Here is a 25,707-nt window from a genome sequence, read left to right as displayed (position 1 = left end):
CCTGGCCCAGGGTACAATGGCTATGGCCGATACCATCTTGCCCAATAATTGGGAAAGTGTTAGTATCGGAACTGAACGTTGCCTGTGAACCCAGCGAGCCAGTTCCCTGATGCCGGCCACCCGGTCTTGGGAGAGATAGACCATACAGTTGGTTGTGTCTATCATGGCCCCCAGATGCAGCAGCCTGGACAAGGGAACTGTCTGGCTCTTCTGAAAGTTTACTGAGAATCCGTGTAATTGGAGGACGCGAATGACGGTCCTTACGTCCGCCTGAGCTGTCTGTAGGGATGTTGCTTGGATTAGTATGTCGTCTAGGTAACATTGGACGCGTATTGGGATTTTTCTCAGTTTGGCGGCTACCGCTGCTAGTATCTTGGTAAATACCCTGGGTGCCGAAGATAGACCGAAGGGGAGAGCTCTGTATTGGAAGTGTTTTCCCCCGTAACAGAAACGTAGGAACCGGCGGTGGTTTGGGTGGATGGGGATGTGAAGGTAGGCTTCCGTGAGGTCTATCGATGCCAGGAAGTCTCCTTCTCTGATGCTTCCCAGGATGGACTGAAGGGATTGCATCTTGAATTTTTTGTATGTGATGTAGCGGTTGAGGTTTTTTAGGTCCAGGATTGCCCTCCATCCTCCTGAAGTCTTTGGAACCACAAAGAGGACGGAGTAAAATCCTCTGCCTCTGTATTCCGCTGGGACCGGTTCTATTGCTTGAATGTCCAGCAGGTGTTGGATGGCCTCCTGCATGAGTTTGCATTTGGTGGGGTTCCTGGAGACCGAGCAGTTGATGAGTCGGTCTGGGGGTGTGACCAGGAACTCCAGGGACAGCCCGGACTGGATGGTTTGTAGTACCCAGTTGTCCGTGGAGGTCTGCTCCCACTGGTGGAAGAAGTGAGCTAGTCTTCCTCCAATGGGTAGGTCTATGTAGGAGTCATTTTGTCTTCCGGTACGGACGACCCGTTCCACGAAAGGGTCGTCTCGACTGGTTTTGTTGTCTGGGCTGGAACCCCGGTCTGTCGTAGGGGCGGCCGTACGGTTTGTTCTGCCTGGGAGTGAATGGCTTGGGTGCCTGACTGATAGGCGTGGTTGTCGGTTGACGAAAGGACTGCCTACGAAAGTAAGGTGTGGTACGTTTGTCTGACCTTTTGTTCAAGTGTGCCATGACCTTCCGCTTGTCTTTGTTCTCTACAAGATAGGGGTCCAAGGCCTCCCCAAACAGACCGTTGCTTGAGTAAGGGGCGGTCGCTAGCCGCCACTTAGCCTTGGTGTCAGCTTGCCAGTGTTTTAGCCATAGCATTCTCCTGGCAATTATGTTGGATGCTATGGATCTGGATGAAAAAATGGCCGATTGGAACGTTGCGTCTGCAGCGTATTCCGTGGCTGCTACCATCTTAGCCAGGTCCTGGTGTGTTCGTATGTCCTCCATAGGAACTATGGTTTGTAGTTGTTGCAACCAGATGAGGGTGGCCCGGACAAAAAAGGAGGCCGAGGTGGCTGCTTTGATGGCCCATGCCGCTGTCTGGTGGGTTTTGCGAAAGGCTTGTTCCCACTTTTTGTCATCTGCCTTAAGGGCCTCCACTAGGTCCCCAGCCATGGCTGTCTGGGAGACCAAGGGGGTCCAGGCTTCATCTACTTTAGGAATTTCTAAGGCCTCATTGAGGTCTGTGGCAGTGCTGTATAATTTTTTGTCCGTACCACTCACTGATGGGAAGGAAGCGGGAGAGTCCCATGGCTTCTTGATCCCTTTCAGGAAAATGGCGGGGCAAGGTATATGGTGTTGCGTTGTCACCTTTTCTACGAATACGGGTCTGGATGTGGTGGCCGGTGTCGCTTGCGGCTGAGAAAACTGATCCGTCCCCATGTCCGCAATGGCTGTGGCCTTGCGTAGTATCGTGAGGAAGCGGTTGGGATTAAATAATCCCCCTGAGGGGGGCTCAGGGGGAAGTTCCTCATCCTCTGACATAGAGATCCCAGGTTGATCCTCCTCTTGTGGTGAAGAATAACCACTCATGGAGGACTGGGCCGGGGAGACGGGTTCCTGAATGCCTGAGGACTCTGAGGGGAGTTCTGAGTGTGGCATGGCTGAGATGGAGGGCCCCTGGTCGTGGTGGGCGGAGCGCTGTGCTAGGGCTCGGTCCACCACTTTGGTTAATAGGGCCTCTAGCCGTCCATCTGCCCAGATGTCCCCTATGTCATTACCTTTGGGTGTGGTGACCGCAGGTGGAGAGTTGGACTCAGTGGTTGTGCCTGCCGCCGTGGTTGTTTGTTGGGCTGATGTAGATGGCGGTTGCGGTGTTCCTGGAATGGACCACGCGCTCTGGGTTGATGTGGATGGACCCAATGGTAATTCCATCTCGATGGCCACCATTTGAACCAATTCCAATTGGGCCTGCCTCTGCGCTCTGGAGAACTCCTTCTCCAGGGCCTGGTGCCTACGGCTGGCTTGCTTTTCCGCCAACTTGGAGGGCCTCTTGAGCGAGTGTTTTGTCTTCGCTTTGCACTTGCCTGCCGCCTTCTGGTCAGAAGGTGTGTTGCAGCCGTAATTGGGAGGTGGAGGGGTCGTGCTCATGGATTGAGGCAACGAGGGTCCCTCCATTCCGCTTGAGCAGTCCCAGAAAAACTGAGAAGACGCTCAGGCAGGCAAGTATTGGCGGGAGCGAAATTGGAACAAGTACCAGGACTGTTCCCCTGATCACCCGACCACAACAAAAATATTCTCTCTGGGCTAAGGTCACGGTAGCTGAGGGAGGTACCGAAGGCACGTTTGGAACCACTCTTTGGGTTCCGCCCGGAGGCCTTAGGTGACCAGGCAACGTGCACCAGTAGAAAAAGGAAAAGGGAGGCAAAAAATATCAGTGGCGACCTCAAAAGGGTCTGTAGGCCTGACTTAATACACAGCAGGTATCAAATGGCGGTCACCTAGAGCGGAATTTATTCTTATTAATACTATTACTATTATACTAATAATAGGAACAACAATAATAATAAAATAATAATAATAACAACAACAACAATAATGGTGATGATGATAATATTGTGTGTTCTGTCTTTAGGCCTGTTGGCCCTGCAGTCGCTTAATTTTTAGCTTAAAAAAAATTTTTTTTTAATTATTATTATTATTATTTTTAAAATTTATGTATCTATTTTTATTATTATTATATTTTGTCCTATTATTATATGTGTGTATCGGGGGTGGAGCGCTGGTTGTGTGCTCCTATTCCGCCTCTATCAGTGATTCCAGATATGATGTAGAGCTTCCTTAAGCTCGGTTTGCCTTTCTCTGGCAAGAGATGGCAGCCACAGCTCGTTTCTCCCTGAAAAAGGGCTTTGCAGATCCCAGGAGGGTTCTCTAGCCTCCGTTTCTTGGTTGGCTTACTCCCTTCCTGTGCTTCGTTTCCCTCTGAAGATAAGCTCCGCAGCCTCCCAGAAGCTGCTTGTGCCCGGGGATTTAAATTTGGCGCGCTGTGACGTTTTAAGGGAATCCCAGCCAGGGATTGCCTTTGTTGTCTGAAAACGGCAACTAAAATGGCGCCCGCGGTTGCCCTGGGCTGCTAGGGAATCTCCGATGATCCGAATTCAAGTTTGAATCCGGACCTGGAGATTGTTATTTTTTCCCCCAATTTGAGGAAAAAATCCCTTGGAAGGTTGGGGAGAAAAGCTCAGCAAGTGGTCTCTGCTGATGCCTTTTTTTCCCCCCTTTTCCACCTCCAGAGCCCTGGGGCTGACTGGGATCCGTGGGGAGTTTTCCCCCCCCCCGCACCCCCTTTTTCAATTTTAATATAGGATCAGGGATGATCCCAAGGAAAAACTTAGTGGTTGGGGAAAAGGTTCAGCAAGCAGTCTCTGCTGATGCCTTCTTCCCCCCCTTTTCACCCCCCAGAGCCCTGGGGCTGGCTGATATCTGTGGGGAAATTTCCCTCCCCACCAATCCCCTTTTTAATTTTAGGTTTGAGATCAGGACTGATCCCCAGAAAATTTTGTGGTTAAATTCCTATAGGTGGAAATTTTTTGGGAAGGGGAAGCCAATTATCAAGGGATAATCAATCAATGGATTTCTTGTCTAACCTGATAAGCTGAGAGCCACGCCAAAACGAGTCTTCTCCGAGCAGAGACCAAGTTAAGAATGGACTCCACAGGAAGTGGGGGCGTCTCAAGCTTTGGCTACTTGGTCTCAAGAGCAGGCAGACAGAGAAAACCCATCCGTGGATTATCCATCTCCTGTACTGGAGAAAGCAATTGATCAGTCCATCTTACACACAGATAACTGAATAAAAGGCAGAGACTTCCATCAGGATATAAGTAATCCTCAACTTACAACTTTTCAGTCAAAATGATAATGCCTTGGAAAAAGTGACTCATGAACTGTACTCACATATCACACCATCCCTGACGTCACACGATCACAATTCAGGTGCTTGGCAACCAGTTTGCATTTAGGACTGGCTGCAATGTCCTGTAGTCACAGGATCACTATTTGCTACCTTTTTTGCTGATTTCCACTAGGGAAGCTGGATTTGCTTAACAATCATATGATTAGCTTAATGACTATGGTGATTCGCTTAACAACCACCATAAAAAGTGTTATGTAATCAGATCCAATTCAACATATGATGGCAATGACTTTTAGTGGAAATTCTGGCCCCAGTTATGGTTGCAAGTTGAGGACTAATTGTAAGGTGATTTGTGCAACTCTGTGAATATAACAGAAAAATGGATTTGTTATCTGCCTCTAAAAATTATATTACCTACCAATGAACCCTTCCTACGAGTTTTGTCACATTTTGTTTAACACATTGTTTAGAGATTAAAGAATTTGACTGGCTACAAATGAGGCAATGGATACAGAAAAGCTAACAAAAGAAAAGAAGTCTGTACTGCCAAGAGTTCTTACCTTCAGGATCCAGTAGTTTAGTAAGGCCAAGGTGTTGCTCTGCCAGGTTAAAAGCATTCTGCAGATTGTAGTGTGCATTTGATTTCTTCAGCTTATCAAAATCAATTAAATCAGGCCTGAGAATGTAAAATATATTTATCTAAATCTGTCCTGTATTATGCAGGAATATTAGCAAAGGAATCAGACAGATAAAGAGCCAAGGTCAGTAAGAAATGAGACACAGAATACATTTTTAACCAGAAGCAGATTCATTTATATTTTATTGCCTCTGTGGCAGAGAAAAGTACCCCAATACACACTAATCAAGAAGCATAATTCCACAAATGGAGGGGGGGGGGGATAAGATACTGTGACATGGGGAAAAATGGCTCGTGAGAGACAAAAATGCATGCAAGTACAGGCTGGAGCATGCAACTGAAGCAAACGAGCAAGAATGAAGGGTAAAATCAATCATTTGCCTAGAAACTCTCTTGGGAGCAGATAGCAAAAGGGTTTTATATATGCAATTTCCCAGCCAAATTACTGATTGCAGACTTTTAATGTTATTTCAATCACATTGTTTTTTTTTCTTTTTAAACAATTACCTTATTACACAGGCCAAAACTGAACACAGCAAATAAGGTATGATGATGTATGGACCACTATTACATGAGAACCAAAGGCACCAAAAGGGCAACCCTCTACTTTGCGGTAGATCCTTGAGATGGGCTCTGACTCTTTGATGCTCCCACGAACATGTGATCATGAGGGCATAAATCCTTTGCTATTACTGTTATTATTCTCTGAAGATGTTTCTTTCTGTTGTGATGCTATTTGATAAAAACCAATATTCAAAGAATCTTTAAAATTATTTCTTATATATGGAAGGGTGGGGGGAGGTGTACTTCACTGTTCCAACAACTAAGTGACTTGTCTAAAGAGACAAATCTCTCTCCAAATAGAATAGTAACTTTTTTCTCAGCAGAAGAAACTGCTATTAGGGACAATAAATGACGTCCTGCTGGCTCAGGAATTCTGGGAGTTGAAGTCCACAAGTCATAAAAGAGCCAAGGTTCCCCACCCCTGCCCTAGGCTAATGCATATATCATTCTAATCTTGCTGCAAGGTTGAAGGTCTGGGACATCATCTACCAAACAGGATCTGGGTGTACAAAAGATAGTTCTGCCTGTTTTTGGTGTAGCAGATTACTAGTTAGTGGTGCATCACCTGCTTTCCAGGAGAGAATTGTAGCTGTTACACTATTGCTGGTTTGTGGAAAAAGGGTTCCCACTCCCACAACCCATGTTGTTTTTTACTGATAAATTCTGGTAAAAGAGAGAGATTGAAAAAATTCTATAGCAATCTCCTGGTAAAGCACATGGCTATGGGAATTCTTACTTTTTCCCTTTTGAGAGAGACAGATCAACCTCCCAAGAAGTGAATACAATCAAATTTCATTCTTTTAAAAGGGGGGAAATATCAAAATCCTTTTTAGCTTTAAGTAGTCATAAGCTACTTAATGATAAAATGATAAAAGTTCAAAAATATAAGCGTTCAAATCTCAAACAGCATCCTAAAAGGCAATCAATCGCCTATAGAAGAAAGTAAAGGAAAATATAAGCCTCTAGAGTAAATGATGATCTGTTAGTAATTTAGAGGCTACCCTGCTCTAATCAGGTTTCAAGTTGCAGAAAACAAACAATTCCTGGGCATTTACAGAGAAAATAAATGCCAGGGACAGAATATTCAACTTTAAACATACTACACAAAGACAAAATAAAATTAATTTTATGAGCTATTTTTAGCCAAGGAGTTTTTAACCTATCTTTTAAAGATGACAATTTTCCTGAAAAAGATTTTCCTGTGTCTTGATTAGTCCTGAAATTCATTTTCAACTCCTTGAGGATTTCAGACATCTAATTTGGATGCTGTTGGGCAGATATAATGAACCTTGTTTCTTTTCTTAGCCCGTTTCCAATGTCTGCCTTTCTTCCTTTTTCTTTTTTTAAAAAATATTTTTTCTCTCTAGAAGAAAGGGACAGGGGTGTGTATGTGTGTGTGTGTGTGTGTGAGAGAGAGAGAGACACACAGAGAGAGTTAATCTCCCTGTATATGTAATCTCTAGCCCTGTCTCATTCAAACTTCAATATGCTTACAGGTGTATCAACACTCAGGGGCTACTGGCTACCAAAGAATGTGAGGTGGATGCTTGCTTGCTCATACAATGTACATACTGTGATTTCATGTGTTTTACAGAGAAGCTTGATCAGAAACATACAGTGCATGTTCAAACAAGAGAAGGACAGACGTGCCAAATTGCAGCAGATAGGATAGAGATCTGCAATGCAATCCTAAGCACCTGAAAATAAGCTTCACTAAATGAAGGATTTATTTCCATGTTTTCATGCATAAAATGGAACTGTTAGCATTTGTTCCAGGGTAAGGAAAATAACAGAATTAAGTTAAAGGTTTCACAGAAGAAGTGGTTTAGAGTGAAGCCAGAAGAGACCGACAGAGATGGAGAGATGCAGGTGTCTCAGAAAGGAGATCTAGAACTTTCAGTTTAAATAAAATAGAATTCTGCATCCATCATTTCAGTGCTTAAAACCCTTGCAAATATTTCATCAAATGCCCACCTGTGTTTATGGATTAGTGCGTTGAAAGCCATGCCGTCCCTCCAGCTGGTGGTGAAGTTGTGAATGTTGACGTTGGGATAGCTGACACAAAAAAGCACCAAAGGAAAAACAAAAGAGAACTCAATCAATATAGGTTTAATGCCTGGAGACACTCATTCATACACTCCTCCATTACTACAGAATGCTGTATGGAAAATCTAGATGACTGTTCAGGTTAAACTCACCCAGCTGTCTTCATCTGACACCATAGGAGTAGGGCATCTTTAGCAGATTTCTTTTCTTTGTTGTCTTCTGTTTCAACACTGATGTCCTGAATCTGTAAAGTTACATATTAATGTGAATAGCCATTTATATCAGTCTTCTTCTGATTTATTTCAGGCCTGTACTTCTAAAAAAACAAAATTACCAAAGCAACTCTACCATGGTAGAGTGAAATACTAACAAGTAAATAAACATCTTAAACAAGTATTGATAAATGCATTCATCTGCATGCACACAAAAGCTTTCTTGCCAATATTTAATGCTTCTAGTACTTCTTTCTTTAGCTTGGTAACAAATAAATTGGGAATTTAGTCCTGCTTTAAAAGCATTGGAGCATTGTTAACTGACTCTTAAAGTGTGCTTACTTAAGCGTGGTTTTCTGGGGAAAAGGGGGCAGGCAGACCTTAATTAGCAGCTACCTTGGACAGTGATGAAAAAGTAATTTTGCAATAACCAATCTTCACATTTACAACCTTCCCAGGCCTTTAAAGAAAAGGAAAGCTGAAGTATGATCATAAGCACTGTTGCAGTTTCATATCATGACCATGTCACTTAACAACCAGTTGCCAAACCCAACTATGGTAGCTAAATGAGGACTACCTCTATGGGCAACAAAAAAGATCTTCTTGCAAGCAAGATCTATTAAATATTAAACAACCTATGTTTATGTCATTTGGAATGACATGACAAGCTGAGATTTGTCAAAAACTGAAACAAATGTTTCTGAATTATTCCTCACAATTGCTGAAGGGAAGGAGTGTAACACAAGAAGGTAGAGGATGTTAGCTCATTTTTATCCCAGCTGAAACAATATTTCATCCAAAGTTTGTGAGACTTTTGATCATGTACCTAAACAACAGTGGTCTCATTTGACTTAAGATGCTGAATTTTGTTTGGGTGGAAGTAGATCTACTGGTGGAACTAATGCATTTCCAGCATTGTCCTGATTTACATAACTCTGTAGTAAAATGGCAAGAATAAAACATGCCTGATCTTAATCCAACATGAGAAAATAAGAAAAATGTTCAAAACAGAAACATAAATAACTAAACACAAACACCGAACATTGCAAAAAGTGATACATCAGAGGTTTGTGTGTGAAAGAGTAGCTGGAAAACAATATAGCTAGAAACATAACTCAAATGCCATTACAGAATAGATGATGGTGCATTTACCTGGAATCTCAATATAATTGTCCAAATAAGTCCAAGAGTTAGCCTGTGATTTCCATCCACAATATCATGGGATCCCATGTTTTCAAGATGAACTCGCTGTTCTTTCAGGAACTGGAGAGCTTTGTCAACGTTTTCCAAGCAATGGATTCGCATCCTTCCCTTTGTTGGTTTGGGCTACAATGGACATTTTTAAAAATGAGGAAAAGAAACAATACTGAAAAGGTAGTAAAGGCTTCATTATTTTAAGGAGATGTTATTATCAACTCTATATCCCAGTGATTTTCAGACCTGGCAATTTTAAGATATATGGACTTCAAGTAACTGGATACTTGATTTCCTTACTGATAGGCCCCAGTTTGTGCAAGTTGGAAGAAAAGTTTCCAATTCCATCTTGAGTATGGGTTCATCATACGGCTGTGTTTTGAGTCGTTACTGTTCATCTTGATGACCCATGACTGATGTGTTAAGGATCATATTGTGAAGTATGTGGATGACACGGCAGTGGTGGGTATTATCTGGGATGATAACAAAGATTCTTATAGGGAGGAGGTGAAGGCTTTGGTGGACTGGTGCAATAAAAATAACCTGATTTTGAATGTTAATAAAACAAAGGAGATCATTATTGACTTTAGAAAGAGCCAGCATAGCCATACTCCACTTTGCATTATGTCTGCAGCTGTGGAGGTGGTCAATAGTATTAAGTACCTGGGGCTGCAGATAACTAAGCATCTGACTTGATCTCTTCATACATTATCTTTAGTGAAGCGTGCAAACCAGCATTTGCATTTCTTGCATTGGATGAGGACAGCACATCGTTCTCCTTCTGTCCTGGCCACTTTTTTTTATAGAGGCATGGTTGACAGCATTTTAACAAACTGCATCATTGTTTGGTTTGGTGGTAGCAGTGCCTTAGATAGAAGGTCCATACAGAGAGTAGTAAGGACAGCTGAGAAGATTATAGGAAGCTCACTTCCCGTTATTCAGGTTACTGCTTATAAGCACTATGTGCTTAGAGCTCGAAGCATTGTTAGGGTTAGACTCCAAACACCCACTTCGCTGTCTGTTTTTCTGTTGCTCCCCTCTGGAAGGAGGTTTCAAAATATTTATAGCAGAACTACTAGATTCTGTAACAGCTTTGTTCCTTATGCCATCTGTCTTGTAAATTCACAGGATTCTCTCTTTTTTTTCACCATGTATATATCGAACTAGACTGTGATGTTTCTCTGTGTCATATATTTGGGTGTATGTGTTAGTATATGCATAATGGTATTTTCTGAGAGCTGAATGCAATGAAATTTCATTTTTAATGTATGCTGATTAGTGTACATTTAAAGTGACAATAAAGTTTCTATTTTATTCTTTTCATTCTTCTATTCTAATTCCCAGAACTCCCCAGCCAGCACACTATGATGTAGCAGGTTTCCCTATTCACTATTACAGATAAAACCATTTAGTTGCTGACTACCAGAATAGAATGGCCTTCTCAGTATTGGCATCCCATCTGGGGAACACCCTTTCTGAAGAAGCTAACCTGGAATATAGTTTTCAGCAGCAGGTGAAGCATTGTTCATTCTCCCAGCTAATGTATGCAGTTCAAAAATTGTTCTGAAACAATTACGAAGAATCGCTAAGATTTTCAGTGTTATTATTACTAATTTTGTTCATCTATTTAGCTGGCTGTGTAGGAGAGAGAATAAAAGATTAGTTCATTTAAGGGGTCATGTTTTATTATATTAAATTTTGTTAAATTACTAAACCATAATGTTGAATAGATAAAACTTCAGCCCCCAAATAAATAAATAATGCCTAATTAAACTTTTTGTTCTGTGGCTCACTAAACACTGAATGGGTGCATATGATGCTGGCTACTTTTAAGGGAAACATCCTGTTTTTATGTTTCTGTACTCACATTCCTTGCAGTGGTGAGAAAGTGCTAAACAAGCAAATAGAGCTTTGCATGCATGCAGTAATGAGAACTGGTAAGAGTCCAAGGAATACTGTCTGCCAAAATGTAAACTCTTTTTAAAAAGACCAATCAGAGCTGCAGCCACGACTGATTGAGGAGACCTCAGGATTAAGAAACTTTACAACTTCTTTTGGAGTCTTTATAAAAATAAGACAGATGTTAGGAAGAAGAAATTAGTTCCAGCTCACTACCATAAAGGAACACAAAAGGAGCAGCAATGCTTCAGGAAGATATTTAAGAGAAAATGTAAATTGTACACAACCACCTTAAGAGCATATGTCAAGTTGTTGCACTAAGGGGTTCTTATGTAGCTCATAAAAAGAAAAAGGGGATGACTCATTTACATGCAGTAAAAACTACTACAATTCATTACACTGCAATTAATTAAAATGAGAACCATCAAGATTTTATCTAGAACAACTCTTCAAATGAGGCAACCTTTCCAGGATGGCAGCCCAGGTGGGAGAGGGAAAAGAGGGGATGGTTTTGTGGGAGGGGCAGGTGCATGGGCATGTGCACATGTATGAGCAACCATTGGTAGTGCAAGTGAGGCTGAGAGCACCTGCGATACTCACATGAGTGGGGCCACAAGCACCTGCAACACTTGTGCAAGTGGGGCCACAAGCGCCTGTGGCGGGGCGTTGTCTTACCTGAAAGCCTTTTCTCAGCATGAGGAATGTAGAATCCATGAATGGGTTTTAGAAGTCCTCTAGCCCAATTAGACCAATCAATCAAAGTTGCCACGCCGCTGCAGGGCCTGACCATGCCCCAGTTTCGAAAAAGGGTGAAGCCAATGATTGTGTGACGTGATGGCTCCCGAACTGCTGACACTGACCTGACTGCTAAAGTGAACAGGGAGAGGGTGGATTCTACATTCTTCATGCTGAGAAAAGGCGTTCAGGTAAGACAACACCCCTTCTCCAGCATGTAGGGAATGTAGAATCCATGAATGGGACATACCAAAGCCCATATGACCCCACGGGTGGGATGCAGGCCGGTCAAGTGTCGGTGATGAAATGGACCACCTGTTGTAAGACTCAGTGGCCGAATGCGGCCTCTGCAGAAGCAAACTTGTTGAACTTGTAGTGACGTATGAAAGGTGAAGGGGACGACCACGTTGCCACCCTACAGATGTCAACTATGGAAACTTGAGTTTGCCACGCCGCTGATGTGGAAGTGCTGCATGTAGAATGCACCGTTAGGCAGTTAGGAACTGGCAAAGAGTAGATCCGGTAAGATTCAGCAACGCAGGCCTTAATCCACCAGGCAATAGTGGAAGACGAGACCTTCTGTCCTTTGGAACCTGTGCGGAAAGAGACAAAAAGTGCCTCCAATTTACGAAAAGGGGCAGTTCTCTTAAGGTAATGACGCAGTGTCCTGCGCACGTCCAGGGAATGCCACTGCCGCTCTAGTGCGTGGGAAGGATTGGAACAAAAATTTGGTAGCACAATTTCCTGGGCCTGGTGAAACAGCGTATTCACCTTGGGGATGAACAAGGGATCCAATCTCAATACCACTCTGTCCTGGTGGAAGGCACACAGGTCTTCCCTAACAGAAAGAGCAGCCAGTTCCGAAATGCACCTTGCCGATGTGATAGCCACCAGGAAGGCCACCTTGTGGGACAAAAGGAGAAGAGTGCAAGACATGATAGGTTCAAAGGGGGATCCTGTAAGAGCCTGCAGAACTCGGGGCATCTCCCAAGAGGGATACCGATGTACTACAGGAAGTCTGCTATTGGTAACTCCTTTGATAAAGGATCGAACTCTCGGGTGATGAGACAATGGTGTGGAGTTGGCACAGGTGAATACCGTGGAGAGTGCGGCCACCTGCCTATGGATAATGCTGGGCACTAAACCCATATCCACTCCATCCATGAGATATTCAAGAATTCTTGGAACAGTGACAGAAGAGGTAGACAAACCCTTGTGGTTACACCAGTCACAGAAGTTCCTCCAAGTGGCATCGTAAATCGGGTTCGTCGCCAGCCGCCTTGAACCCTGAATCATAGATATCACTCTGGGGGAGTAAGATCCCCACATCAGGAACTGGTGTTCAGATGCCAGATGGCTAATTGGAGCCACTGCGGATCTGGGTGCTGTATGACCCCTTGCGTTAGAATTATCCGCTCTGGAGGAATTCTCCATGGAGGAGCTTCGGCGAGGTTCATGAGATCTGCAAACCATGGTCACCTCGGCCAGTGTGGGGCCACAAAGATCAGCTCCACTTGTTCCTGCAACAGTTTTCTGATGACGGCCAGAATCAGAGGAAGAGGTGGGAAGGCGTAAAGTAGGCCCTCTGGCCAAGGACTGCGGAGGGCATCCACCCCCTCCGAACCCTGAGAGGGATACCAAGAGAGAAACTGGGGAAACTGGGCGTTCACAGGTCAACCCTGGGCCGATGAGTGATCTCTCGAAAGAGGCGTGGATGCAGACGCCACTCTGAATGGTCTACCATAGATCGGCTCAGAAAATCCGCCTGTCGGTTCTCCACCCCCGATATGTGTTCCGCCTTTAGGGACAGAAGATTCTTCTCTGCCCATGACCCCAGCAGTCGGGCCTCGGCCATCAGAGCCCGAGATCAAGTTCCGCCCTGCCTGTTTACATGGGCCTTTGCTGCCACGTTGTCCATCAGGACCAGCACGTGGCGCCCTGCAATCGTTTCACGGAAATGACGAAGTGCCAGGTGTATGGCTATGAGTTCTAACCAATTGATGTTTTGCTTGAGATCCCGTTGGGACCACCACCCTGGGTAAATTGAAGTTGGAGGTGTGCCCCCCATCCGAAAAGGCTGGCATCCGTGGTTAAGGTCACCCAAACTGGCTCTCTGAAAAGAGAGCCCTCAGACAAAGCTGGGGATAGCCACCAGAGAAGGGATGTGAGCGTCAGTGCAGGGACCTTACCCACTGGGGAAAAGAGGCTACGCCCCACCTCTGGTAGGGGAGCAAAAACCACTGGAGCTGTCTCGTGTGGAGCCTGGCCCACGGCACTATGGTAATGCAGGAAATCAGTTTTCCCAATAGCTGCGAAAGCAGAAGTAGGGTCACCCATTTTTTTCTGCGCACTTTGAGGATCAGTGTACGTATGCTGACCTGACGCTCTTGAGATAGGAAAACTTGGCACAGGTTGATATCTATTATTGCGCCCAAGTGTAACATCCGGTTGATTGGAGTCAAGTGGCTTTTTTGAAAGTTGATCAGAAAACCATGATCCTGAAGCGTCTTGATTGTCAGTGCCAAGTCTGATCGAGCGTTCAGTGCCGAGGATGACTGGATTAGAATATCGTCCAGGTAACACTGAACGCGGACCGGCACCAATCTGAGCTGTGCGGCAAGGACCACCAGGATTTTGGTGAAGACCCTGGGGGCCGATGACAGGCCGAATGGTAAGGCCTTGTACTGGTAATGATGGTTGGAATACCTGAATCTGAGAAACCATCTGTGACCCGGATGTATGGGGATGTGAAGGTATGCTTCTGTAAGGTCTACAGACGTCAGGAAATCCCCCTGATGAATGCTGCCCAAAATGGAATGGAGAGTTTGCATTTTGAACTTGTGATATACCAGGTATGAATTTAGGACCTTGAGATCGAGTATCGCCCTCCATCCCCCCGAGGCTTTGGGGACCACGAAGAGGATGGAGTAGAACCCTTGTTCCCATTGATCCAATGGCACCTCCTCTATGGCTTCTATGTTCAGCAGATGCTGAATGGCTTCCTTCATGAGACCTTGCTTTACGGGATTTCTCGATAGGGGCAGGTGTATCTGGGAACTCATAATCCCTGGGACGTGTAGTCCCGGCAGATGTAGGGGGGTTTGACGGCCCTGGCATCAGAGGGGCCCTCCCAGAAGAGGCCATGGCTTGAGCCACCACCTGCAAATCATGGCCTGGAGCTGGGTGGTGAATGAGAGTTGTTCAGGGGACTGGAGACCCGCTGCCAGAGTGAAAGACGCCAACAGGATCTGAGGAGGATCCACAACAGAAAATCTGCCCGGGGTTCCACAAACTACTGAGGTAGGAGCGAGTTCTGTGGCCAGAACCGGATCTTGGACCTGCATCCTCAGATCCTGATCAAAGAGAGAAAGATGGTCCCAACTGAAACCAAGTAAGGGATCCTGTTCTGGGGTCTGCTCGGGGGACCAAGCCTGTGAAAAGGGTGAGGGACATGGACCCTCTGATGTAGATGCAAGAGGAGGGAAGGTGGAGGCAGGTTGGACCTCTGCTGCCCGTTGTTGGGCCTTGGAAAATTGACGTTCCAACGCCCTATGCCTGCTACCTGCCTGTTTCTCGGCCACCTTAGAGGCCCGTTTGGTCTTGGCTTTGACCTTTGCAGCCGCTTCTTGGTTGGGCGACTTGCGTTTCATATTTCCACTGGAAGTGGAAGCCTGTGAAATGGTGTTATCTGCCATGTTGAACCAAAAACAGGAGATTTCCAATAGATCTCTGGAGCTGTCCTGGTCTGCAGGAGACGAGGCTACGGCCCACCTAGGTGGTATAGGCCTACACGAGGGTCTGTGAAGTTCAGCCCACCGTTAAGCGCGGAGTCACACTGCGCGATATAAGCTGCATGTCACCCAAGGAGCTGTCCTCTCCCCTTTCAATCGTTCAGATCCGTGGTTGAGGGTACTGAGAACAATTGAGTTAATATTATTGTTTATGCCAATTAGTATTGACTAATATTAATATTATAATTAATTAATTTAATTCATTTTTTTTAATGGGGGACCCTCTTGTCTCACTTAGTGGCAGCTAGGACAGCAATGCCAGTCCACTAGATGCAGACAGCGGAACAGGCAAGGCAAGAAAACAGCCCAATATATTGTCACTGAATATTGGGGCAATCCAGCAGGCAGGAACGTAAAAGTGCTTAACATTGTAAATTTCTGAAAGGCAAGAGTACAGATAATAAGGGGCATCAATAATGAATCTGCACGATGTAGATGAATATTGGGGGGGGAACACAAGGGAGTATTGATCCAGAAAATTCTCCTCGCCAGCCACATGGTGGCCTAAAATGGCATCAGTAAAGAGAGGAAGGAGAAGAAAGGCCTGGACAACAATGGAGGAAATAGGAGCCCCTATATCCCCAGCGAGGGGCTGTTCCTTGACAAACCAAAGGAATTTCAAGAGAAACCCCCCCCCTTAACTGTCCAGACAGCCCACAGTAGTTGAAAAGTAACCAGTAAAGGATAATTAAAATTTATTAGAAAAGAACACGATCGTGTGGAGGGCCTCAAAATGACGCCCATGACGATCCGAGCAAGCCAGCTTTTATATAAGGGAGAAACCGCAGGGTGAGGAAATGGCCAAATTTAAGCAAAAGGAGGCTGAGAAGGCTGAGAAAGCTGAGAATGAGGGGCTGCAATCACCGCGTTGCACCAAAAGGTGGCGATCGCGACGATCAGCTGGCCAGCGGTAGAAAGGCTTGCCAAGGGAAGGGAATGAGGCTGAGAATGGAAAAAACTAGGGCAGCGCTGAGTCCAGCGCTGAACCAGTTCACCAAAAGGAAAAGCAGAATCCACGAATGGAGATTTACTACCTATCCTCCTAATTACAGTCAGGAGCCAAATTCTCACGTCTCTTCAGGGCTGAGACCAAAAAGAAACTGGGGCATGGTCAGGCCCTGCAGGGGCGTGGCAACTTTGATTGATTGGTCTAATTGGGCTGGAGGACTTCTAAAACCCATTTGTGGATACTACATTCCCTACATACTGGAGAAACTCGCGTGAGTGGGGCTGTGAGCACATGCTCACACACCAGCCAGGCCAGTTGTGAATAGGACACGGCCCGATAGTGGGCTGTGGCCCACAGAATGGGGACCCCTGTGCTTGATGAGAACATGGAAATGCACCAGAGAAGCATTTTTTTTCTACATCCAAAAGCTTTTGGCCTAAGTGGTTTAGGTTAGGAGAAGGTTGACTTCTACTCTCTCTTCCTCCTCATTTTCTCAGGATCCTGTTAGTGAAGCTTAGAGACTAGTTATGCTTCTCATGACTTTTGCATGGATAAACTCAGTCATATTCAGGCTAGTCTCCAATAAAGAAGTCAACTAGTAGAGGGGCTAATAGTCTAGATCAACCCTAGATTGGTTTCATGTTAGTTTGAAACTAATGGTCTGTTTTGATTGGTATGTTCTCTGGATTCTTAGCCAACTTGGTTTTATAAGTGCCAGTCAGAATATTATCAGTGAGACATTAATTAACAGCAATAATGTCATGTTTAAAGAAAGAGATGACTTAAGAAGTTTGCCATGTGTCCCTCAAAAACAGGCAATTATAAGTCACGCTCTAGCCTACTATGGTTGCTGTCTCAAATGTTCTAGAGACAGCAAATTATTTGGACCAATTTCAAGCTGATTTAAAACTGATGGAACCACGATTAGCTTGGTTGGCCTGATAAATCAATCCTCTGTGTATAGACTGACAGGAAAGAGTATTTGTTTTTGATGGCTCAATGGCTTTCAATATCTTCAAACATGCATCTTCTGCAGTTACGATATCCTTTTGAGAGGTATGGGAATACAGTGGTAACTTGGTACTTGTTAATTGGTTCCAGGAGGCACAATAAGTACTAAAAATGACAAGTACCAAACAAACAAAGTGACTAACGCATCACCCTTTTTTTCGGCTGGAAAGTCACGAGGCAGTCAACAAAGTCAAGTTCTAGCTTGCACATCAATTACCAAACAAACAATGAGTACCAGGACAAAAATTTTATGTCAAAATGCATTGAGTACCAAATCTGATGAGTTTCAAGGAAGTTGAATACTGAGGCATGGCTGCAGGAGGCATGGTTTTACAGTGGTTCCATTTCTACTGCTCAGACAGATTTCAGATGTTATTGCTTAGAGACAGTTGCTCCCTGTATCCCTCAGGGCTTCAGTCTATCTCTAGTGATTTTCAATATCTACATGCATCTGCTGTAATATAACAACTGAAGATTTTGAACTGGGTGTTATCTTTACATTGGTGACATCCAAATCTATTTTGCTATATTTTCAGGAAATGAAATGGATAAGGGATAAAAAAAATGAAATGGAATCCCTACAAGACAAGAGATGCTCATTGTGAGGAAGTATTATTCTCGAAAAGGGGTAAATTTTCCTATACTGAACAAGATAACACTCTTCCAGAAGGAGCAAATATACAATTTGTAGATGCTTCTAAATCCAAATGTTTCTTTTGTTTCTCAAATCATACAAATAGCCAAGAATATATATGCCAATTGTTCCTGTTTCTGGAAAATAATCCCTTTAAGACTATGGTGCACATATACTGACAAACATACCATATTTTCCCGAAAGTAAGACTTGCCCCCAAAATAAGCCCTAGCTTGATTTTTGGAGGTGGGCCTATTATAAGCCCTACCCCAAAAATAAGCCCTAGTTCTGGGGCAAGGAACTTGCCTTAACTACAATATGTTTAGGTGTGTGTCATGTTATGTGTTTCACTTTGAGAGCGGGCAACTAAATTTCATTTTTCATGTGTGCCGTTGTGCCCATAGTAAAAAAATGACAGTAAAGGTTATCTTGTCTTGTCTTATCTTATCTTATAATAGTGTAGGCTAATTGGAGCTACCTTTGTATCTAATCCAGAACTTTCAATTGGTATAAATCTCGGCAGCCAGTTTAGTTTTATAAAGAATAAGAAGAGATTGTATTACAACTCTGCTTACAATAATGTGCTGGATACACATTTCCAGGCAAAATAGAAAGTGCTGGTCATTACCACTGAAGCCCAGACTATTGGAGAGAATAGCTTACTAACAAAACTCTAACTTAAGAGTTTAGCACAGAGTTGCCACAAGTTCATTTATGTTGCCATCACAGCTTTATGGAACATACTTTGGACAGAGATGACATCTTTATTAGCTTTTTAAAAGACCCTTAAAAACACAACCTTTTGGTCAGGGTTTTACACTGGACAAGTTTTCTAAGTTTTAAGTTTAATGATATGTGGAACTGGTTTTGTTTATTTAACTTATATTCTAACTGTTCTTCATCTTTTTATTTTACATTTGTTTTTAGTGTAAATTGTTGAGAAACTAGTTTGTGATTTATCAATTTATAGAACCATATCTGCTCAGTCCTACTTACTTTGAGGGCTGCTGAATGCCTGCCACTCTTTTTAAGAAAACATCTTTGTCCATGTAACATGAAAACATTACCAAGTAAGATTGGTCAGCATTTAGTATAAGAGAATCATATCCGAAATGTGGAGCTACTGAGCAAAAACCCTACTACAGAAAACTAAAAATAAGCTATTGACACAGACATATCAAATAATTCCTCAAGGCACAGGAAATTAGTGTAGGTGAATCAACAGAAGCAAGGGCATAGAGAAAGGCTTTGATGATCAGTGTTGTCTACTATTCACTTAGTAAACTAGTGGTTTTTTTAAAAAAAATAAGCAGGTCTGGTATTTCTGGGGCTATTTATGTAAGAACACATGAAATGACTTTGTATCTATAATATTTGATCTAACAGTTTTGTCTTTAGCAATAAAACAAAATATTTTTGATAGAGTTTAATTGTGGGTATATTATGTATTCATGCAGAATGGAGTGAAACTCTTAATCTAGTGGAAAGACAGTATGATGATCCTGGACTTGGAAAGGTAACATTCAATTCTTAGTCCAGAAAAATAATAAGATAAATAATAATAAATAAATTTCAATCCCCGAAGTTAGATTATGAAACCAGTAACCTGGGACAAGGAAGCTGGACAGCAAGGAATGCAGTCCTCCTTCTTGATCCACTGTTTTTATGTTTGTTTAAGATTTTCAGTTAGGAGCTGGGCACACATAAACAAAGCAACTAAATGCCTTTTAATCTCCACCCCACACATCACACCCATACTCTTCATGCTGTAAAGGGCAAAATTCATCAAAAAGATTCTGTTTGTGTGAGCTGACCTTTGGGCTCACACAAATTATAAAGTAATTATTGTTAACGGTTCAGTCAGACACCATTTTGATGTAACAGCACATTGTGTATTCGTGTATGTGGTTGGAAAAGATAATGCTGTAGTCATTTTGCATTCACAGAGTATTTTTATATCTTATATCCATTTCTTTTTCAGATTTGTCTTTTGATCCAATGACTTTATGAGCTAGCTTTCTAATTTAAAATGTGCTTATTTCTCCAGTTCATCCTTCCCCCTCCAGGCTTCCCCAGCTGCTCTGAGATAATGATGTTGGCCTGGCTGCCTGGAAATTCTGGAAACTGTAATCCTAACTGATCAGAATGACACTATTTGAGGACTGTTGGCCCAATGTCTTTAATAAGTATTTTATTAAGTGAAAACAATATCTCTCATTTTTCTCTTAAAATACTCTAGACGGAGTGATCAAGTAAGAAAAGGTATGCAGAATAACAGAGTTGGAAAGGACCTTGGAGGTCTTCTAGTCCAACCCCCTGCTCAAGCAGGAAATACTATACCATCCCTTTTTGACATAAAAATGATGGGCCCACTGGTTAGGTTAACTTGTTGAGCACCAGACAATAAGTAACTAGACTTTGAACCAACTTCAATTTTTTGGCACAGTCCAATTGTTTGATGAGAAGAATGTGAGTCTCTCTATCAATGTCTTCCTGCTCCAGGTAGGTCCACAAGTGGTGTACTAGTTGCAGGCAGGCAAAGGACCTTCTGGATATAGTCCGCACCTATGACCTGAGTAGTAATCTTGATACTAGGAGACCACCAAGTCATGGATCTACTTCCTCAGGGATTGTGCTTTGCCTTCAAGATCGAACACTAGAACCCATAGAGGGCTGTGATTAAAAAAAAACTCCATCTTGTTAGGATTCAATTTTAGTTTGCTTTGTTCCCTCCAGATCCCAGTGACTTTCAGAATTTCATTCATTCCAGTATTCTGAAGCCTTGAAACGTATTTTCAAAAAAGCTAGGAAGAAGATGCATTATTGGACTAGTTCTTAGTGACAGCTTATCTAAATTCTAGATTGCAAAATGGAGATGCCCTTCGTTTCAAACATGGTTATATTGTACTGTATGTGTTACTGTCTGGTATACACAACACAAAACAAATATTAGCATAACAAAAAATAAGCACAAAAGTTTCAAAAATGAGTTTTGAAACAGTGAAATGTCAGCAGACTGCTTTATTTTGATTTTGATTTTTAGCTGAAGGTATGTTATATTTTTAAAGCAAGGATTACTAAAAGGAACTGTGCTAAAAAAAAGACTTCCTGTATAAATTTTTATGTGATTCTAAAGAGATTTGCTCTTTTTCTCATTGAATGAAAATATGCTCACATTTTATTAGAGGGTTGAGTTATTTTAATGTCCATCTCTGCTATTTGGTATTACTGTTTGCTTAGTTAATTGTAGACTTTTAAAATGTTTATCATGGATGTTTTAGGATGAAGTACTTTGTAAACCACTCAGAGTCTGTTGACAGTAATATAAACTATACATTATTAAATCAATAATAAATATGTTAGACTGCATGCAGTATGTATTTGAGTCATATCCCACAAAAATGGTTATCAATAAATAAAAATAATAATGCAAAAATAAGAAATATAGATGAAAATCAGTGTTAAAAATTATTAACAGCTTTTAAATGCATTCCATAGCCTGAGAACAATGTAGAAGTCTTCATCTGAGCCCAGTAAACAGATATCTAAGAACAGAGGCATTTTCCTATTTTATTTTACTGCAATTTGCCTATTTTTTTTTAGGTTCAATGTGATAAAAATCTTCTAATGAAAGGTAGCTTACAAATATTTACATAACTAAAAATGTTAAGTTACTCAGCACAGTAAGTCATATAGTAAACAAATAGCTGACAACATTACTAAATACAATCAAAGTCAGATGGAGATGAATATCATCATAAAATAAAATTGTTGCAAGTTGAGAAAACAATTTGTTGCCTGGTGAAGTGATTCAATGTGCCTCATCAACAAATTAAAGGTTCTTGGCTCATAGCACAGAATTTTTTTTAATTGCTGTTCTATTATATCCAATTCTTAGAGACTATCTAGGTTTTAGAAATGGTTTGTCATTCTTAGGGCTGAGAGAAAGTGAGTGACCTAAATTGGCTTTGTGCCTAAAGCAGGACTAGAATCCAGTCTCCCAGTTTCCAGCATGATGCCTTAAGCATTACATCAAACTGGTTTTCAAGAAAGGGATAAAAGAATATTGTTTGGTTGTTTCCCTGCCTTGAATATGGGATAGGTCCAAGGCAAAAACAGATTTCTCACTATGTGGCTATTGCTTTATTCCATGTTGCAAAATGGCTGTTACTGAGTTCTTGTGGCTGTCAATTCACTCACCTCTGTTGTGAGTCCATGACCTTACTGATTGATTAAGGCCTCCCTGGAGATGGCATATGGTTGGCTTCAAGTGATGGTTAATGCTTCTTTGCATGAAGGATTGGTACACTATTCTAAGAGGCCATCCTTGGATCTAACCAAGTTAGACAACTTTTGCTTGATCTCCAACCTTTGCTTTTGGAGGAAGGTTGCTGAGGTGGAGGTTGGCATTCAGAGGACCCTAGCTGAAGTGGATTATTTAGACCAGTGGTTCTCAACCTGTGGGTCGGGAGCCCATTTGGGGTCAAACGACCATTTCACGGGGGTCGCCAAACAACGCAGTCAGCCATTTTTTTCCCCCTTTTCCTTAGCTGTGCTACTCCCTTTTATTCTATTGCCTTTTGAAAGCCAATAGAATAGACTCTCTTGAATAGAGTCTAATTCTATTGGCTTTCAAAAGCCAATAGGAATTGTCCAGGCTGTCTCTGCCCTGCTGAGCCCGCCAAACGTCCCATTCTGCAAATGGTGCTGCACCAGTTGAGTAGTCCTCGACTTATGACCGGTTGAGTAGTCCTCGACTTACGACCGGTTGGGGGTCGTGGCATTAAAAAGGTTGAGAACCACCGATTTAGACCTTTTCAGTCTAGGTTCAGGTCAGAGTATAATATTGAGATGTGCTTGGTGATGACCTTTGGACAGTTTGGAATGTGATGCTACAATTATCCTTGCTCTCTTGGTTCTCTCAATGGTTTTCAATACCATCATTCATTGCATCCTTCTGGACAGTTTAGGGAGTTGGGAGTGAGAGGCACAGTTTCAGAGAGGTTTTCCTCCTTTTTCCAAGACTGTTTCCAGTCAATATTGGGGGGGGGGGAGAGAATTCAGTGTGAGGAGAGAGGAAAAAAGTAAAAGTAGCTACAGAGGGAATACATAACGTTCCTCTTTTTCTTCATAATAGCCACCCTGTGAAGCAGGTTGGGCTAGAAAATAATGTCTGGCCCCAGGGGCTAACGTGTCTCCCTATTTCTAGTCCAACACCTTAAACACTACCCTACACTGGCTCTTTCACAATGGATTGAAAATACAGAGAGCTGTATATGCATTGTGACACGTTTAGGAGTTGATTTTTGCCCAAAGCAAATCTATTATTCTATTTCTTGCTGTAGTTATTTTTCTCAGATGCTAATGATAAAGAATAGGAAAGAATGCTCTTTCTCTTGGAAAATATATAAACAGTTTGGCAGCTTTTAAGATTTTTAACAGACCTGTTATTATGCCACTTTTTATTATATTTCTGGAATAAATAGTAAGAAGCTCCTAAACATATTTCTATTAGGATTTTAAAAACTACACCATAAAGAAAGTAGGTTAGGAGAAATTACTCAAGATTCCAAGAACTTTCTTCAATTTTTTATAATTTCATAAGCTCTTGTTTCTAGTGTGTGGCCTATGTTATGAAACACATTCTATTGAGATGAAACAAGTCTCCCTAAGAACAGTTTGGAAGAGGCTCAAGCATATTTATTCATCCAGCTATTTTAGCATCCAAATGTTTTAATGTTTAAAGGTTATAGTCTTATTTCAATTGCAGTTTTATGCTTACGACTGATGGGATTTACATAGGTCACCCAGAACTGTTTTTTCTAAAGCGATCTATAAATAAATAAAGGTCCTCTTAAAAACATCATAGGCCACTGAACATGGTTCAGAAAATATGAAAATCTAGTTAAATATTTCAACCAGATATAAGTAGTGTAATAAAAACTTAAAAAAGAGTGATCTACACATCTAAATTATCCATAAAATATATTTAGTAAATATTTCAATCTTGTACTTTGCTTTATAAACGGAAATTGCAAAAGGCTTAAGAATTGACCTTGGAATATCTAGAGCAGAAACTTACGAGTCTCTCGCCTGAAAGAACTTCCAACAGTTTGATAAGCATTCGTCCATCACGAAGATCTGTGTACAAGTCTGTAATTCTGCAGGATACACGTGCCAAGTGAGAGTTAACCCACTTAGTGAATGTCTTTTTCTGTACTGCCTCTCGCTCATCTAGTGAAGAAGAAAATATACAGTAAAGCTTAGTCATAAAAAACACAAACATTTAAAACACAAACAGCATCTGGACAAGATACACGTCTGATCATACTTCATGGTCTATACTAAGTTATGCTACGCATTCAGATAACCCAGTACCTTCAATTCCAACTGGAGACAACTCTCCAATAGTGCTTCCAGGTTCTGATGCCTAAATTTTGATTTAAGTAAAAATATAACGATTTGATAATCTATATGCATGTGTTGCTATTTATCCATTACCCTATAATTTTTAAACAAATTTTCAGGCTTCAGAGATAAAGGTTTATCACAGATCCTGATAAAAGAACCAAGATGAATACAATACACAGTTCATCTCTCTCCTATAACCCAAAATTAATCTCATATATTGTTAAAACCTTCTCCAATTTGCTGCCCTCAAGATATGCTGGATAAGTATTGGGAAGGTGATAAGCTTTGATCTAGTTATTTTCTCTGAGTCCAAATCATAAGGGCAAATGCATGGCTGAGTGAGATTTATTCAGAATGAGTTTTAATTTGGCTACTTCAATCACTTACAACATGTCCAATATACAATATTGTCTCTACTCAAGCAGCAACAAAGAACAAAACTTTTTCAGTAATACTGCCAGTACTTAAGAGTGGCGTGATGCTATAAAATTTCAGACTACTGTCACAACATATTCAAATAATATATGAGAGACACATCCATGAGCCCCATAATCCATTATCCCTAACAACTGTGCTTAGTGGGCTCTGATAGTTGCTTTAGTAATTGATTTTCCCACTGTCTATCAAGGCCATTCTCTATGCCTTCTACACATTTCTCAAGCTCAGCAACTTCAGGATATGTGGACTTCATATCCCAAAATTCCCTAGCCAGCCAGCATGCTAATCCTTACCCTTCAATTCTTGGTCCCCCACAAATATAATTCAGGATGTGTCAAGAATCATTTCCAGACTCACCTCTTCCCAGGCCTTCCCTCCATGCACAAAAATGAGACTGGCTGAATAGAATCTGATGAGCAGGAACTCATACGGAAGGAGAAAATGCTATAGCAGCCAGAAGTCTCAGGTTCATAACCACCAGTCCCTTGACCTAACTACCCTCCCAATTCCCAGCCCTTTCCAACTGCATCACATGTTTCTGCTCTAATAGCTTTTCACTCTAGAAGCGATGCAACTTGTCTGCCAGAGAGCAAACTGACACTGGTTACCTGCAAATTAATACCGAATATTCTCTGTGCTGTTTATTTTAATGTATTTTTATGATTTGCTACTTCTTATATATGTTTCTAGAAGAGATCAACCCTGACTGCTCTTTAGAAGGCCAGATCCTGAAGTTGAAACTCAAATACTTTGGCCACCTAATGAGAAGGAAGGACTCACTGGAAAAGGGCCTAATGCTGCGAAAGATTGAGGGCAATAGAAGAAGGGGACGACAGAGAATGAGATGGCTGGATG

The 25,707-nt window shown here is 42.1% G+C and overlaps 1 protein-coding gene across 4 annotated transcripts in view; it reads right to left on the bottom strand.

Annotated features, from left to right (window-relative positions):
- SPTBN1 (spectrin beta, non-erythrocytic 1) overlaps nucleotides 1-25,707 on the bottom strand; it is a 220,935-nt gene that overhangs the window by 60,469 nt on the left and 134,759 nt on the right. For all 4 annotated transcript variants that reach the window (XM_039344336.1, XM_039344337.1, XM_039344338.1 and 1 more), the window contains 5 exons: nucleotides 24,086-24,237; nucleotides 8,943-9,116; nucleotides 7,731-7,822; nucleotides 7,507-7,587; nucleotides 4,892-5,007 (listed from right to left, as the gene is read on the bottom strand). In XM_039344336.1, the coding sequence (XP_039200270.1) occupies nucleotides 4,892-5,007; nucleotides 7,507-7,587; nucleotides 7,731-7,822; nucleotides 8,943-9,116; nucleotides 24,086-24,237 (615 nt within the window). The remainder of the gene's footprint in view (nucleotides 1-4,891; nucleotides 5,008-7,506; nucleotides 7,588-7,730; nucleotides 7,823-8,942; nucleotides 9,117-24,085; nucleotides 24,238-25,707) is intronic.

Source organism: Crotalus tigris, unplaced genomic scaffold (assembly GCF_016545835.1).
Source record: "Crotalus tigris isolate CLP2741 ecotype Arizona unplaced genomic scaffold, ASM1654583v1 scf7180000017903.3850313, whole genome shotgun sequence".
NCBI classification, from domain to species: Eukaryota; Metazoa; Chordata; class Lepidosauria; order Squamata; family Viperidae; genus Crotalus; species Crotalus tigris.
This window is presented reverse-complemented; position numbering and strand designations above follow the sequence as displayed.